Source organism: Vipera berus, assembly GCF_964194415.1.
Source record: "Vipera berus genome assembly, chromosome: 5".
NCBI lineage: Eukaryota > Metazoa > Chordata > Lepidosauria > Squamata > Viperidae > Vipera > Vipera berus.
In genome coordinates, this window is record NC_138207.1 from 64865747 (window position 1) to 64883665 (window position 17919).

Genomic DNA, 17919 nt, shown 5'->3' on the forward strand with positions numbered 1-17919 from the left:
TCACAAAGCAGCTGACATTGACAAGTTCTAGCTTGCATGTTGAGTACCAAACAAACAATGAGTACCTGGATAAAATTTTCATTTCAAAATGTATTGAGTATCAAATTCAATGAGTTTCAAAGCAGCTGAGTACCGAGGTACTACTATATTAAATTATATAGCAAATACATTTTTAGCAATGGAAAGATTAATAGAAATAGCAGATAGAGTGCAATATTAACAATTTAAATCTGTAGGTAACACCATTTCATTATCTGAAAGTAACTTAGAAGAGGTCATAAATAATGTAAAAGTATAGGTTAATGTTAAACGTTAGGACAACAAAAGTAATGCCAAACCTTTGGTGGCAAAGAAGATAGTGATACTGTTTTCTTGGGCTCATGAGTAAAGATGAAAATTATGTGGGAGAAGTAAAGAGGAAATTAATTCTAGGGAGGAGGGCTTAAACAAGAGCATGAAGATTAAAGTTATTTCTATGAACACAAAAGATCAAAATATTTAAGGCTTTCTAATGGTAATATACGGCTATGAAAGCTGAACACTGAGAAAGGATTAGAACAAACACGAATATTGAAGGAACGAAGGTATTTTACGGCACACCATATGCTCATGTAGCAGCTCGCAGCATTTAATTAAAGTATTAGCATGTTTAACTGCAATGATATGGCTGTACTTTTTAGGAAAAGATAGTGGTGCTGTAAAGGTGTTGCTCACAGGATCTAAAGTATGTGCTCATGCATGTTATGAACCATTTTTCCTCCTTCAAATCTGAACCAGTCCTAGTAATCAGTGTGCAATTGAACTCATGTGACAGAAACAATGATCTTTAAAATTCTGTTCAAAAAATGCTCAGTTGAGCCAAGCTGCGTATTGCCTGATATCTATTTTTGTCCAAAATGGTGAGTTACAAACAACAGTACATATAAATAAGGAGAATAGTACAGTTTTGGTTACCATAACCCTTGCAGACGAAACATTATGCTTTATGCAAACCTTACTCCCAGATAGTGCTAACTACAATAATTAGCAAGGTAGTATCTTAGAAAGTTGTGTGTGTGTATAATATATATATAAAATTAAAGCCTTGTTCCTTACAAATATACATTATTAGAATGCTTTATTTGGCCAAGGAATTTGTCTCCAGTGCAGAAGGTCTCAGTGTACATGCAAAACAGAATAATCATCATAATAATGATACTGATAAAAGGAGGTAATTAGAGAAGGTTAATAATAATACAGCCATACCACATGGATAAATATACTTAAACATAAGAGAGTATTGTGGGAATTAGGTGTTCAGCAGAGTGATGGCACAAGGGGAAAAAACTCTCGATGAAAACAGGAAATCAAACCATAATATAAAATAAAGGAATTCCAGAACAGCTTGGCTTAAGTTAGGCAAACTGATATTCAAATTTTCAGACTGATTTGCAGAACTGAATGATTTCTTGGTTTAAATATAATGGGAGAGAAGATTTCTGAGACTTATGCGTACCTAGTTCATTAAAGCTTCTAAAACTTTCAATAATCTTTTCTATAGTACAAGGATATTAAATGTTTTCTGGGAAGATCTGTGCTTAACATTTTTGTTTTGAAACAGTAGCATTTTTTTTAAAGGCCTGCTTTTCCCCCACAAGAAATTCACTCCCTAGGGGAAAAGTTCATGATAAAAATAAAAGGGGCAGCATAACTGAAAGAACAGTCAAACAAGCAGCCATTGCAGGCAAAAAGTCAACAGAAAATTGACTTGCATGGTAGTTATATCTTGACAACAATATGTCAAAATATACTTGCAGTATTTACTGTCTAGAATGGTGCAAGCTCTAAGAAACTTTAAAGTATCTACACTCACGAAGAATCTATTAAAAACACATCTACAGAATTATAGCCAGGCTATTTTGTGGGAAAGAAATCCTGACTTTAATGTTAAAAAGTATGTTCTCTATATGTATCTTTATCCAATTAAATGTAAAAATGGGTGAAAGCAAAGGAAGGAGGAAAAAATAAAAAAACAATGTAACCTACATTCTCTACTTCTTATTGAAGTATAATAAATATTCATTAAACATATGTCAGCTACTAGCTTTCATCTCCCAGTTTCTAATTTTTGAAGAAGTATTTTTTTTTCTTTTGGAATTCTGGATCCAATATTTGGTACGTGGCTTTCAGGATTTTTCAGGAAATAATTCCCCCTCTCTCTATCCGAATTACCGGAATGAATAGACAAAACAATGTTATAGGATAGATTCTGGCTAAAAAGGAACAATTTGCTGAGGTTTGATGGGCTATCATATCTCTGAGCCTAGCTGCCACAATCAATTGAAAACACAGAGAAGTACAATCAGTCTGTGCTGTATGATATATTCAGGGGTATACTATTATTCCTGTGCATGTTGCGATACCTTAATATCCAAACTGGGCTCTTCCTTCAGTAAAGTTGTGCAAAAACTAGTGTATAGTTTAGCAATATACTATGTCATTTCCCAATTAAACTATAACTAGAGCATTCTGTATCATATTGAATTGTTTGCAAAATTCAGCGCATTTACTTTCTTTGATTTTCTAACAATAACGGTATTCAATTTTATATTTTCCTTCAGTTTTTAAGACAGTCTTATCTTACTAGTTCCCTTATACATAACGGACTTTCTGATTATTTCTAATACGTGAACTAGGATGTAATAATTTATTATTTATAACAGTCCAATAGCACTGATAGTAGAAGACTTACTTTAATGGGTCAAGTCTCAACAAATGAGAAGAAGCTTTCATTACATAGTCAAGGTCCGATTTCGACATAAAGTTTTTCCCCTTGGAACAATATCTGTGAAAAAATACATGTGAAAAAATTATGTAGGAATAGGATTCAAAATCCAGCTGGATTTTGCAGGGGAAAATGGGACAGCAAAAAGCAGAAATCTGATTTTTTGTAGACCTATGTAACATTTTTCACAGATATTTTGCTGTAAATATTTATGTAGAAGAGAAATACTGATTGGGACAATTGTTACAGTTAATAGCTGTTCTTCTAAGAAGCGTAAAGTTTCATATATATAATGAAAAATGCAAGATTAAATGTTCTTATATTGCATAATTGTGTTGAAAACATTTTTCTCTGTGTTTAAGATGTAGGATTAGAGAATGATTTTAAATTATGTCAAATGCACCCCAATTCAAAAGAAAAATCAAAGATTGAGTTTATTGCAGAGATCAAGATGTAATATTTAATCAGATAATAGGTGTAATAAGTATGGAAAAGATTTGAATGTTTGAAAGAAATGGCTTATTCAGTTTCCTGTCAAGAGACAGAAGCCAATTGATATATTAAGTGTGATGATACATTTAGAGCTAGGATTCATCTGAATTAAAGAGCACTTCAAAAGGAGATGTTTTCCCCTCATGAGAGCTTTCATATAGGATAGGGTTTCTGGTCTATCTCACTATTATTTTGCTAGTTACAGTGAGGGGAAAAAATATTTGATCTCCTGCTGATTTTGTACATTTGCCCACTGACAAAGAAATGATCAGATTTATTTTAACAGTGAGAGACAGAATAACAAAAAGAATCCAGAAAAACGCATTTCAAAAAAGTTATAAATTGATTTGCATTTTAATGAGTGAAATAAGTATTTGACCCCTTCGCAAAACATGACTAGTACTTTCTCGCAAAAGCCTTGTTGGCAATCACAGAGGTCAGACATTTCTTGTAGTTGGCCACTAAATTTGCACACATTTCAGGAGGGATTTTGTCTCACTACTCTTTGGCGATCCTTTTCAAGTCATTAAGGTTTCGAGGTTGATTTTTGGCAGCTCAAACCTTCAGCTCCCTCCACAAATTTTCTATGTGATTAAGGTCTGGAGACTGACTAGGCCACTCCAGGACCTTAATGTACTTCTTCTTGAGCCAATCTTTTGTTGCCTTGGCCATGTGTTTTGGGTCATTGCCATGCTGGAATACCCATCCACAACCCATTTTCAATGCCCTGGCTGAGGGAAGGAGGTTCTCACCCAAGATTTGATAGTACATGGCCCCATCCTTCGTCCCTTTGATGCGATGAAGTTGTCCTGTCCCCTTAGCAGAAAAAACCCCCAAAGCATGTTTCCATCTCCATATTTGACGGTGGGGATAGTATTCTTGGGGTCATAGGCAGTATTCCTCCTCCTCCAAACATGGCAAGTTGAGTTGATGGCAAAGAGCTCGATTTTGGTCTCAGCTGACCACAGCACTTTCACCCAGTTCTCCTCTGAATCATTCAGATGTTCATTGGCAAACTTCAGACGTACATGTGCTTTATTGAGCAGTGGGACCTTGCGGATTTCAGTTCTTCACAGCATAGTGTGTTACCAATTGGTTTTTTGATGACTATGGTCCCAGTTGCCTTGAGATCATTGACAAGATCCTCCCATGTAGTTCTGGGCTGATTCCTCACCATTCTCATGATCACTGAAATTTCACGAGGTGAGATCTTGCATGGAGCCCCAGACGGAGGGAGATTTCACAGTTATTTTGTGTTTCTTTCATTTGCGAATAATCACACCAACTGTTGTCACCTTCTCACCAAGCTGCTTGGCGATAGTCTTGTAGCCCATTCCAGTTTTGTGTAGCTCTACAATCTTGTCCCTGACATCTTTGGATAGCTCTTTGGTCTTGGCCATGGTGGAGAGTTTGGAATCTGATTGCTTCTGTGGACAGGTATACAGATAACAAACTGAGATTAGAAGCACTCCCTTTAAGAGAGTGCTCCTAATCTCAGCTCATTATTTATATAAAAGACACCTGGGAGCCAGAAATCTTGATGATTGATAGGGGATCAAATACTTATTTCACTCATTAAAATGCAAATCAGTTTATAACTTTTTTGGAATGCCTTTTTCTGGAATTTTTGTGGTTGTTATTCTGTCTCTTACTATTAAAATAAGTCTACCATTACAATTGTAGACCAATCATTTCTTTGTCAGTGGGCAAATGTACAAAATCAGCAGGGAATCAAATGATTTTTTCCCTTACTGTATTATATATTGCCCAAAATATATTTATTATTATTATTATACATTCCAGAATCAAAGGAGTTGTAGGACATATAAATGTAATATATTACTTTGTAATTATTATTTATTAAGCAATAGTAAACACACATATACACATATGCACACACATTTAATTTTATTTTAATTTGTACATTGCACTGTTTTAATTTGCCCTGTAAACCGCCCCTCGGGAAAAGGGCGGTATATAAATCGAAACAAACTAACTAACTAACTAACTAATCAAAATCAACTTAACGAGATTGAAAAGAAAAAATCTTTAAAAATTCCCCTTTGAGCTTCCTTAAAACCTGAGACTATAATTTTTATACTATATATTAATTATACTAATACTATATTCATTAATTACAGGTTATTATATATATTAATTATATTATATATTATAATGAAAGATAAATGAATAGCACCAGCCTAAACATTACCCAAAGCCAGCAAAAGAACAAAATTAAAATGGTAAACTGACTGTATAACTAGTATTTAAAAGAATACAATGTTCAAAGCCTTTTGAAATACCATCAAGAACCAAGCTATCCTCACAGAGATGTTCCATAATTACAACTTACTGGTCTGCAACCCTGATCTCTCATGAATATTTCATTGAATGGGTTGATTGTATTGGAAAATACAATTCTAAAAATAAAGAGGAATCAAACCATATAATATAGAGCTTAATAAGGAAACTATAAGACTTTTAATTAGGGTTGAAAATGTATTGGAATTTGAAAGTGATATAGCACATTGCCCCTCTCCCCTTCCTTATCTACAAAAGTTATTATTTCAGCATATTAGTGGAGTCTCACACTTGCACAGCTGATAGTTTACCCTTATTCTGTTAAAAGAGCATTGTCAATGAAAACAACCAGGTTATCAGCATAAGCTTTGCAAAAATAAGTCTTTTAAATAAATAAATAGGCAGGCCCACAAGAAAAAAAGCTAGTCAGGATCCAGCATCAGTGATGATCTGGACTATTCACTGTTTAGAGGAAGAAGATGGTCTAGAGTACTATGAAAAGAGAAGAAAAATTGGCTGTATTTTGTTGTTCTTCATTGTCTATTTATAGTGGTATAACACTGCTTATCTTTGGCATATAGTACCATTTTTATATTATTATTATTATTAATTCCCTTACCTAAGAATTAAAGTAAGGTTAGTTTCAGACTTTCTAAATAATTAATTCACTTTCTATATTATAAAAAGGATTCCACTGAATTTAGAATCTCAATTACATACATTATCTAGAAGCAGTAATGCAAGCTAAGTAAAAAAAAGTTAGGATTTAAATCCAGTAAATACATATATTGTTGTTACTAAATAATCCCTTCACCAGCCTATGAAGGCTTTGTCATGACTGTTTAGTAGCAGGATTTATATTTTTCTCCGTTGCATTGCATTGTAGTGTATCTGTCTATATCTATATATCTATCGTCTGTCTGTCTGTCTGTCTATCTATCTATCTATCTATCTATCTATCTATTGTCAAGTTTCCGACGTATGGGCTTTTCAAGTCACTCTGAGGCATTGTTTACCTTAAAAGTCCTTTGTTAGCCTAATACACTGGCAAATGCTTGCTCAAAGGAAGCTGGAATCTGAAATCTCCACCCCTTGCACAATATATTAAAACACATTTCTCCACCTTTCTAATTTTGTCATTAATCATATTCTCCAATTAATTTAAAGAATCAGTTTCCCTTCCGTTAGAAAACCCGCCAAGGTCTTATCTTCTTTAGTTAAAGAGATGGCCTTGAAGGTGCAATCGTACTTATCCCCACTCCCAACCTTAACCTAAATCTCTTAAAGCAATACACAAGTTTAACATATGAAATGGCTACTTCTTCATCTCTTGTCAAGCAATAACATTCGATGTTAGCAGCGTTGACATCTATCTACCTTTTAGTTTCAAAGTTATCCTTTTCTTCATTAGAAGTAGAACCTATATTTGTAACAAATCATATATTAATAAAAGTATTTTTAAAAGAATAAAGGTTCTTTTCTATCCTTTCAAAAGTACCTGGGTACTGAAATAATTTTAAAATGAAATAAAATCACAATAGGTTCTTCTGGCATAAAAATGCTATAGTAATATAAAATGATGTTGAAGAAAATTATTTTTGTTCATTTAAGCAAAAGAATAAAATGAATCAAATCATAAGCCATTAGCTCTCTGCTATTTCTTCTTCCAGTGTTCTAGGAATATAAAATGTGTTGAAGAAGAGGCTGTGGCTATATATTCTGGGAAGGAAAAATACAAGGATTTATTGAAGTGATTTTCGTGGTTGGTCATCTTCCACAGGCAAACCAATTCAATTTATAGTCAAAGTTTATGATAATCAGGAATAGGTTTGAGTAGAAGCTTCCTAGACTAAAGTATATATAATTTCATTTATTTTAACTATATGGCCACATTTACATCTACAGTAACTCACCTATTGAGTTTAAAATGCTTTTAGTTCATGTCAGACATAGATGCTATTAAATTAGAGCACTCTAATGGTTCACAAGTAACTTCTAGGGGTCTGTTTTTTCAGCAACCTGTAAAGATGATGATTCTCATCAGGGAGGTGAGTAATCTACTGCTGAGATGGATGCATAATACTATATATCAGATGAGACATTAATGTAATTTTTAATAAGTATAAAATGTATACAAGCATAAACACATTTTTTTAAAAAAAATAAGAGCCTATATGTTTTAGTTTTATCATTTTAATATTTTTTCTAATTAATGTTAATTAAAAACTGATTTATACCAATTTGTTGTTCTCTCTTTCTCTGTATAAAATGTAAATTTGTTCACTTCACTTGAGATATAACCAAATATATAAACAATTAAGTATTGACAGCCTGCATTCACTTTTAAGTCTTGCTGCCGTTTGAATATCATTTCAAGTATAAACAAGGGTAGGTCTTTGTTATTCTCTATGCTTAAAAGAAAAAAAAATCCTAAACCTCTATTCATGAGCAGCCTAGTCATAGCTATGAATGGTGAAAACATTTATGAAGCTCTGACAACACATAATGCTTAGTGGTGATGAATCACTGGTATTCCTGTTTATCTGTCATAGTGTCCTAATGTTTTTAGGTCCCTGGTCTGCATTCTGAATCTCAATGTCATTTCTCCTCACATTTTCATTCTGTAGTCAGTTATGAATAAAGATCAATTGCCCCCTTTCCCCCCAAATTTAGGGGGAAAGCTGTAGTTCCATTCTTTCCAGGGATACACTAAAACTTTCTTTTAAATGATAGTTTGCAATGGGTCTGATGCAAAAGGAATTGGTCTGTCTGGAAATAACAACAACCAATAAACTACAACGTGAGATAGAAATACTGCTTCCTTCACCACAAGCATCTTTAGGAAGAAGCAGAAACTACTAATCAGAGAATAAGTCTGGTTAGGCTACATTTTATATGTTAAACTGTGCATTTTGAATCTTGGTCCTTCCCAGCTTAGTTTTAAGACTTTGTTGTCTATTTTCCATCAGGAAGAGAAAGGAAGGAATACTACAGGAAGCCTAAATCCTTATTTATATATGCCAACTGGGTTATGCTATTGCACGTGTAATTTCCCGACTACTTACTGAAAAAAAATGCCAAAAACCTTTAACTGTGCATGGTAATTTCAATCATGAAATCAAGCTAAATCCTATAATCAGCCATAGGATCTCTGCTAGTAGGTCAACATTAAAAATTGTTGCTTTGATAAGACACAAACCACAGGGCCTCTTCAGTGCCATACTTGTATTTCCTCCCACATTCAGCCTTTCTGAGGCAACAAAACAATAATGCCATTATATAATGGAAACACAAATATGAAAAGCTTAAAGTTTCAATACACATAGTTAAAGGGTTGAATTACACTATTACATGTAAAAGAGCATGGACAAAATAAATGATCAGTTAAATCTAGAAACAATTGGAATCAATTCTGCTTTACTTGAAATGTATAGCCTGTCCTTGGGAGGAGATATAGTTTTAAATTTAAATAAGTGCTGTAAATAATTTTGGCTAAGCAAATGTTATTACACAGAACAATTGCCATGTTTATAATTGTCATCTTTAGCATGTACTAATCAGCAGCTTGTTTGGGGTGAAAGCAACTTCTAAAGCCACAAATGAAAAAAGCACATCTTAGTAATTTTGGTACGATGAAATGAATCGAAGAGGGAAAGTTTACCGGAGCAGAGGAAGCATGAACTACACAAAACAGGAAGTTGGAGATTGAAAGTTGCATTTGTTAAAATACAGCCACTGAATTGACTAGCAAATATAGGCATTATGTCTTTTAGAAGGCTAAAAAGAGTGTAAGTGAGATGCAAAGGAACAGAAGTTGCAATCATCAAATAAAAACATAAATCTGAGTAAATAGCTGTGCTTGTTAAGTATGTTTTGAGCAATACTTTCAAAAAAAATATAAAACGCAGAACAATATATTCTGCACTTCATCTTTATGAACTAATCCTTTTCTTCTGGGCAGTTTCAGCATTCTGAACAATGTTTTTTGTTGCCTCCTAGTCTATTCTGGTTTTAAATAATGAATGAAAGAGTTCTTGGGTAATCATATAGCAGATATTATTAGTTTTAACAAGACCCTTTGTTTTATGGCAAATATATGTAAGCAATATATATTAATTTTAATATTATTTGAAAGCAGTTGTTGCCAGAAGCATGTTTTTTAGAAGTACCTTTGTATTAAAGCACATATACTGGGAAATCATTAGAGGTGCACTGAAATAGAAAGGTCATTAAGGCATTAATCCATTAAATCTAACTGTGAAGTTAGATACTAAATTATAATTTTCAGGTACTGTGAGTCAGGAATAATTATCATTAAAGTAATCCATATTAATAAAGGTGACACATATGTTGCACATGCTTTTCGAGCAATTCTAACACCTTCTGAGCAAACAGAAACATAAATTGTTGAGCAGAATTCCTGTGATTTTTCCCCCAAATGAGATTCTTATATATATATTAAAAAAAATCAACTTACCCTTCTCTATGAGCCTCTCCCTTTTCCAACTCCTGAATAACACCCAACAAGACCTTTATGGTTTCCTGACTTGAGCTGATCAGATTCTCCATCATCTGTAGCTGTGCTTTCAAATCTACCACTTCAGTGTGAGGCACAATTTGTTGACATCCTTCACTCACAGCAACTGCTGTCGGACAAGGCTGTTTTCCTTCCATAGGTGAAACATTTACCTGAAGGGTCTGTTCGTTACATAAGGTAGACTGGCACTGTGCCTGTGTGGAATAGGCCTGAGCTGTACTTACAGCTTGTGACTGCAGACCATTAAGATGCAGAGTTCTTTTTCTGTCCTCCTCCTCGGCTGGACACAGAGACCAGTCATTCCCTGTTGCTGCAAAATGTTGCTGGTCAGCCAGTGAGGTGTGTGAACCAGATGCAGGCAAGTAGACAGAAGCTACTTCTGTCTTGAACACTTTTCCTTGGCTGGCTGGATTAGCTTCCTCATACCTCAATGGCCCAGTGTAGTGTTTTGCTTTGTCATGCAGCTGATAATCAGCCTCTTCTAAAACTGAAGCTGCTGAGTCCTGTAAAGAAGGAGGTTCTTTACTACAGCTGTGCAAATCAGTGCTTATACATGTCTCCAAGCAGTTGTCCTTGGAAAGCAGCTCTATTGCATTCATGCGTTCATTAGTATGTGAAATAAATTCAGCTGTCACAAATCCAGGGACTTTCTTGCTACACTGAACAGCCTCTCCTGAGATTTTGCTGTCTTTCTCTTTAACATCAATTAGGAATCCATTGTTTTGACTTGGAAAAGTGTCCACTGAAGCTATGCTTTTGATTATATTTCCCTTTTTCCGGTCCAAAGGGAAGGTCTGGTAACACTTTTTAAGTTCAGGCGAAGTCTGAACTCCTGTACTTTTAGTAACATTCGGGATTGATCTTCGGGCAGGCACTGTCATGTATTTTCGGTAAGTTGCTCTGTAAGAGATGGGTTTTGCTTCTTTTTGGTCAGTCTGCTGTAGCAAAGAGAGCTGTTTGTCCCTTTGCTCATTCTGGGCCTCGCAGATGTCTTTGAATCTCACCTGTAGGGCTTTGTTTCTTTTCTTGATCTGCCGATTGGGATCCAATGCATATTTCATTTCTAAGGCAAGTGATGTTGCTGAATCAACGTCACTCTCGGAGACTCCAAGCAAGCATTTGCTGGGTTCCTCACTTCCTAGGGTACCTGAAGTCAAAAGCAATGTTAGACAGACTGTTACTAACCTAGTTGTGGATGTTTTTATTCAAATGGCATGATTTTTTGTTTTTGTAAAAAAAACACCAAACATTTAGAACCTTCTGGCTACCTAAAAATGGAGTCTTGCTTTTGGGAATGAGGAGGTAGTGGTTTTTGTGTATTATAAAATGCGTAAGTAACAATAATGGATTAATAGATTAGAACTTTAAAAATAGTAATATGCATACATGACCAAAGCAAATGAAGAAATCCAAAGGACATAGTAGTAAAAATGTGCAGATTTTCAAGTTAGCCAGAATTCCTGTCAGATAAGGTGATACAACAATTAGACTAGTTTTTTGGGGATCTAAAATAGTTTAGACTCAGACAACATACTAAAATTATATGGTATATGTAGTAGTCCCAAATAGTTGTAGACATCAGATTACATCCTAATGCAAACAAATAAGGGGTGAGTTCCTCCTTTCTTATTTAAAAAATAGTCTTTTTTCTACAAAGAATATACAGATAGCCCTTCATTTAGGGCTATATGGGAACCCAGAATTTCCATCAGTAAGTCAAAGCATCCACAGACTGAAACTGATTTTATGACTTTTTTTGCTCCAACTGTTAAACACCATGGTCAGTTGAATATGGCGGTTGTTAAACACTGTGGTTGTTAAATACAAATTATTTTTTATTGCAAACCAAGCAAAAAAGGCTGGAAACTGGCAAAAAATGTCATAAATCATAGTCGCATGATCATGGAATGTTGCAATCATCCCTAAAGGCGAGCTAACTGCCAAGCACCTGAAATGTGATGTGACTACAGGGGTGTGTGCAGCCATCATAACTCTGGAACCATGTCATAAGTAGCTTTTAGGTGGTCTGCCATAACTTTGAATGATTACTAAGTAACAGTCATTAAGGGACTACCTGTGCTCTTGTATAGGCGAGGGTATTCAAAAAACTATGTACTTTATCTTAGGAAAGTTAAATGCTGCTTTAAATTGTCTTATACTGACATCACTTAGTGTAATATCACTGTCCTCCAGATGTAAATGAGACAGTAAGCCCTCAGAATTGCATTATGCATATAAAAATGATGTATGCATAATGTTCTCCATGATGTTTTAATGGAGAGAGCAGTTCTTGCTTAAATATATATCGCTAAGAATATTCAAACATGGCCAAATGGACAACAACTATTAGCTATGACTGAATGTTCCCCATATTTATGGGAAAATCATTAGTTCCACAGTGAGGAGAGGTGGGAGGGGAAAAAACAGCTGAAACAGTTATAAAAATTTTATATATTATTGACATTTTAACACTATACAGGAGGATATTTTCATTCTGCAGAATGATTGTCACTGAATAATTTTGGTAACAAACATATCCTTATAATTTACCTTCTACTTGGAGGTTCTTCATTTCATTTGCTACAGTTAAGTTTGATGATAGCATAATTAACTCCTGAAGAGATTATAGATAGAAACAACTTACTGTAAACTTAAAACCATAAATTTAAGGCATGAAATTAAATCTCTAGTCAGTGCAGAAGCCTCAAATTAAAAAAAAATAGAACAAACAGATCTGCGTTTATTACTAGTCATTTTGGAACTGGAACTGATTGCAAATTGGGTGATACTCGTTATTTTTAAGAATAATGTTTAAGGGAAATGTCAATGTGTATAAGCAGCCATCTGTTTTAAAAGTGTTCCTATTTCTTTGTAGGCAAAGTTAGTAATTCTGAAAATGTGACCCTTTAACTGCTTTCTTGGCAATGGAACCATCCACATTTATTGCGTTTCAAATTACCACAGAATCAATATTCTAGAAGAAAAACATTACCCTACATTTAAAACAATGCACCAAAGTTATACTTTTATAGGGTATTCATACAGAAATAAGAAAATGTTAATTTTAAATGGCAAAATATTAGTTTGTGCTACATATTTAACGTTCCTACTGTGTTCAACTGTTAAACGTAACTAAGCTGTTGCAGGTGGCAGTTTTCTTGCACTTAGGGAGAAAATCACACCTTAGTTTATTATCTTGCTTTATATCTGTTTTAAACATTTAGCCTGGTTGCTAAGACAGGAAAATAAGTTATTTCTGAAGAACAATGCCAAACTGCATGAGAAGAGAACATAACCCTGGTTAATTTTTTAAATTTTAATTTTTTTAAAAATTAAAGCTTGCTATTTTGTTACAGAATAAACTGAAGAAACAAACCAGAGAAAACACACTTAAAATAGAATAACAAATATTATTTACACACACACACACACACACACACACACACACACACACACACACACACAAATTTGGTGTAGTGGTGAAGGCATCAGGCTAAAAATTAGAGGACCATGAATTCTAGTCCACCTTGGCCCTGAAGCCAGTTGAGTGGCCTTGGGGTAGTCACTTTCTCTCAGTTCTAGGAAGGAAGCAATGGCAAGCCACTTCTGAAAAACCTTGCCAAGAACTGTAAGGACTTGTCCAGGCAGTCTCAGAGAATCAGACACAATTGAATAATAAAAAAGGTCAGAGTAAATTTGGTCATTTAAAATAAATGAGTGACCCAAAACCAAATTTAAAAAAGTAGCAGTCATTCAAAACTAAGAAAGATTTGCAGGAATTTAGAGGTTAGAAATAAATGAGGATACTTTATGTACCCCAAAGCCAAGGAGTTAAGTAGCATTAATGGAGAAGGAAATACTACGTGTGCATAAAACAGGAGTAATATATAAAATCATTTAGTGGCATGAGAAAAGGAAAGTAGCAACCACAAGATTAAGCATATCAGTAAGTATACTAATAGCTTATAGTTTCTGAATACTGAAATAGCAACTTTATTATCCTGAAAATGAAGTGTGCTTTCAATTTTACTCCATCAGCCAAGAAAATAAATTCAAAATAATTCACAAACCTCATTCATTTCAGCTACTCTGAAAGAACTAAAGTATAGTGTTTAAAAGACTATCTTTAATATTTTTGTACATTTATTACTTTGATGCAACTGTAAAGTAAAGTTGGTTAGTGAATAAGAATTCGGTATGCTTCAAGGGCTGTAAATACATGTATTATAATACTGAACTAAATATATCTGGGATACAAAGTGACTTTAGGACAGTAATTTGATGGATGAATTCATCTTTACTAAGACTCTTAAGTGCATGAGTTCTGTTTGCTCTTTCTTTTTAGAAAATGAAATGTGTTCACTGATTTTAATTTATTCATTTCTATAGCACTTCACTCTAAAATCACCATGATTCCCTTATTTATCCTGTCAGGTATTAGGAGTAACTAAAATTAAATATAGTAGAACACAATAACTGTTCACCTATCTCACAGGACGAGAAAACATATAGCACTATTCTTAGATACAAGTAGGTACCAAATAAAAATACTAAATAGGGAATAGGGAATGAGGTCATATTTTAATATTAAATTGCTGATATCCACATGCTGTTTTTTGTTACCGTAATTTTATGGTTCAGAAAGTCGGTGGGCTTACCTATTTGCTTACTGTAGTTTTGAAAATTAAATACTATGGGGTAATATATTTTAGAAAGAAATGTGAGTTTAATAGTGGTAATACCCAACCCTATTGGTGTTTTGTAAATCCTTGAAAACCTGGATGTTGGGTCCTGTAGGTTGGCTAAGCTCATCATTGCAGCTTTCTCACGTGACTATGGCTGGATTCTGACTGCCTTTGGATGCCACTGTGCTATACTGTGTCTGTATTATTACTATTACTATAACTACTACTACTAGTAGTAGTAGTAGTAGTTATTCCTTTTGTTCTACTGGCTTTAATCCTGTGTTTATTGCCCAGAACCACTATTTTTTAGATGTGGGGTTGTATAAACCAACTATAAATAAATGCAGAAACAAAAAACCCTAACCTTTATACAGTAAATGGGAACTAATTCTCGAATAAATTTATCTATATGATTAGTCACTTGTTTAATCACTGTAGCTTGAATTATTTTTCTTCTCCACTCAGTATTTAACTTACATGAGGTTTCTTAAACAAGTTACATATTTTTATATAAACTACTGTACATCACACTGTGTGTATAGAAGTTCTATTAGATAAAACCAAGAGAAAACCAGCGACATACCACTTACTTTCATCATTGAGGGATTGTGAGGCTGGAGATGAAAGATTCCTCATCTCATGATCAGTTCCTTTGGCCATCTTGTTATTTAGCCTAAAATATAACAAATATACTATTACTAATTGGTTGTATATGGTCCTGAAAAATAAAACCCCTTTTTAACTTCAATAAATCTTTGTGTTTTTGGAAACACCAAAATAATCCACTCTAAATGATGCTTGAATACATGCCTTGAGAAGTGTTGGCAACCTAACAGTAGTCAAACAGAAAAATATGTAGCAGCTCAGAATATTAAGCACCAATCAGATTTTGGACATTTGTTTAGGGAAAATTTTAGCATATATTTACATGGCTATCCTATTGTTAATAGACACTTTATGCTTGAGCTTGTAAATGACTATCAACAGGTAACACAATCCTTATCCTGTGACTATTTGTTCAGTGACTGAAGTTACAATAGTGTTGAACAAATGGTGGTTGACTGATCCTCAGAATTCTGGCCATCTCAACATCCCACTGCTTGATCGCCATTTGTAACCTTCCCTGTTGGCTTCCTCAGAAAGGCAGTGGGGAAGCCAGCAAGGAAGGTTGCAAGTCCTCCACCACACACACACACAAACACACACACCAGTCCCTCTGTGCTTGGTAACCGAGACTGCAGGGATTGTTGTCACTAAAGCATGGCGGCTGTGCTTTATGACCGCATCACTTACTGATAGCAATCTCTGCGGTCCCAGTTGACATTGTAAGTCAAAGAATACCTGTTTGCATGTAGTTTTATTTAAGGAATAAAACTGTATCATTATACTGCATATGCACATTAGGGCTATGTCTGCAATGAGTAAAAGCAGAGAAAGACTGAAAGACTGATCAAATATATAGTAACTGGCTTATTTAGAACAGAGTGACTTCCATTTCTCATACAAATTAAGAACTGGCTTAGTTTCAAAGGCTATCCCGTTTTACTGATTCTCCCACCCCTTTCAAAACATTGTACAATTAATTAAATGAAAAACATTTATTTTAGCGGTGGTGGAGGGAACCAAACCTATGGGGTTGAAGGCTTTTCCAATCATAGTTGACCCATCAGAAGAGAAACATTAGGAATACCGATGTAACCTAACAGTTAAGATTCTGAACAAGGAAGGATCCCTAAATTCTAGTCCTGACTTAGGCATAGAAACTAATTGGATGACTTTATCCCAGTTGCTTTTTTCAAAGTCTATGAAAAACATGGCAAATTAATTCCAAAAATACTGCCAATTGCCCAAGTCCATTCTGTAATGTATCGGTTTTTACTGCTACCTTGATGTGAAGAATTTGTGTTAGACTGTTAGTTTTTTTTATTTCTGTCTTGTACTTCTTTACAGAATTTGATTCCTATCCATCTTGTGCACTTTTCAGAAATGGAACTGGTTTTTCTTATTTTTTCCTTGATTTGTCTTCACAGTATCTTTATTGCTTTCCTTCACATAATGAAAAAAGGGAAGGGGGAGGAAGAAAATAACTGAAATATTGGAGAAGCCAAAATGCGAGAAGGAGGGATATGTTTAAACAGTAGTAATATTCTATATGATCTACAGTGTTATTGCTAGAAAATAAAACTATATTACTAATGTGTTTTATAAAGTATCTTCCATAAATATTTTAGAAAAGAGAAATTGGCACTATGATACAAATATATCTAATTAAACTTTAAGCAAAATGGACAATCAATGTGAGACAAAAGCTACACACTGGGCATCAATAAAAAGCAGGAATTAAACTGAAATTGCTGGAAAACCAAGCATCTTAAATCAAAATCTTAAGAATTAAAGATAGTAATCTAGAATCAAATAAAGGTATTTCTACTAATCATGAAAGTTTCCCAGAGAGCTATAATTCTGAATATGTATGAAAAAAAACCCTTTAATACAGTACTAAAACAGTTTCTCCCGTCTACTTTGCAAGTACAGCTTGATTATTAGGATGGTTTTTTTGTTTTTTTTAAAAAGGAGGTTGAGGTATTTTTTGAAGGGACAGCAAAGAATATAATTATTCAATGCTGGAAAGATAGTTACTTTGAATTTACCACTTCGGATTTAGAAATCTGTTCACTGTTTTGTTATGAACAAGTATTCTAATTATGTAATGTAAAGACCCATTAATATTATTTGTCTAGTCAAGTTTTAATGATTTATTTAATAATCATGCTGAGTGATATTCCTATATTCCTATATGAGGCTTTTATTTAAAATTGACTTTTTCCCCAATCGGAACTTTTCATTTATGAAGAAAGCCAAATTGTTACATATCAAATAAATATAATACACAGTAATTAAAAACAGTTAAAAATACTGTCATTAAGTTTGTAAAATATATGGACTGTCAAGATGCAACCCGCTTAAATTTGACACACCCATGTTGAATTTAAAACAGTGGTTCAGAGTACAACATGTGCCATTTTTAAAAGTTTTGAAAGTGTTTTGAATTCAAGATTTGATTCAAACATTCTGCACACAAGTGGACTGAATTTGATAGTTGTACATAGCAGATATTTAATGTAGTTTGTGACATATTA

General features: G+C 34.0%; 2 protein-coding genes across 4 annotated transcripts in view; one reads left to right on the forward strand and one right to left on the reverse strand.

Annotated features, from left to right (window-relative positions):
- Window positions 1-17919, forward strand: part of DOCK1 (dedicator of cytokinesis 1) — a 443954-nt gene that overhangs the window by 186210 nt on the left and 239825 nt on the right. The window lies entirely within an intron of this gene.
- INSYN2A (inhibitory synaptic factor 2A) overlaps window positions 1-17919 on the reverse strand; it is a 97800-nt gene that overhangs the window by 67290 nt on the left and 12591 nt on the right. For both annotated transcript variants that reach the window (XM_081328494.1, XM_081328493.1), the window contains exons 2-4: window positions 15370-15452; window positions 10035-11241; window positions 2732-2824 (exon numbers count right to left, since the gene is read on the reverse strand). In XM_081328494.1, the coding sequence (XP_081184620.1) occupies window positions 2732-2824; window positions 10035-11241; window positions 15370-15439 (1370 nt within the window). In that variant the 5' untranslated portion in view covers window positions 15440-15452. The remainder of the gene's footprint in view (window positions 1-2731; window positions 2825-10034; window positions 11242-15369; window positions 15453-17919) is intronic.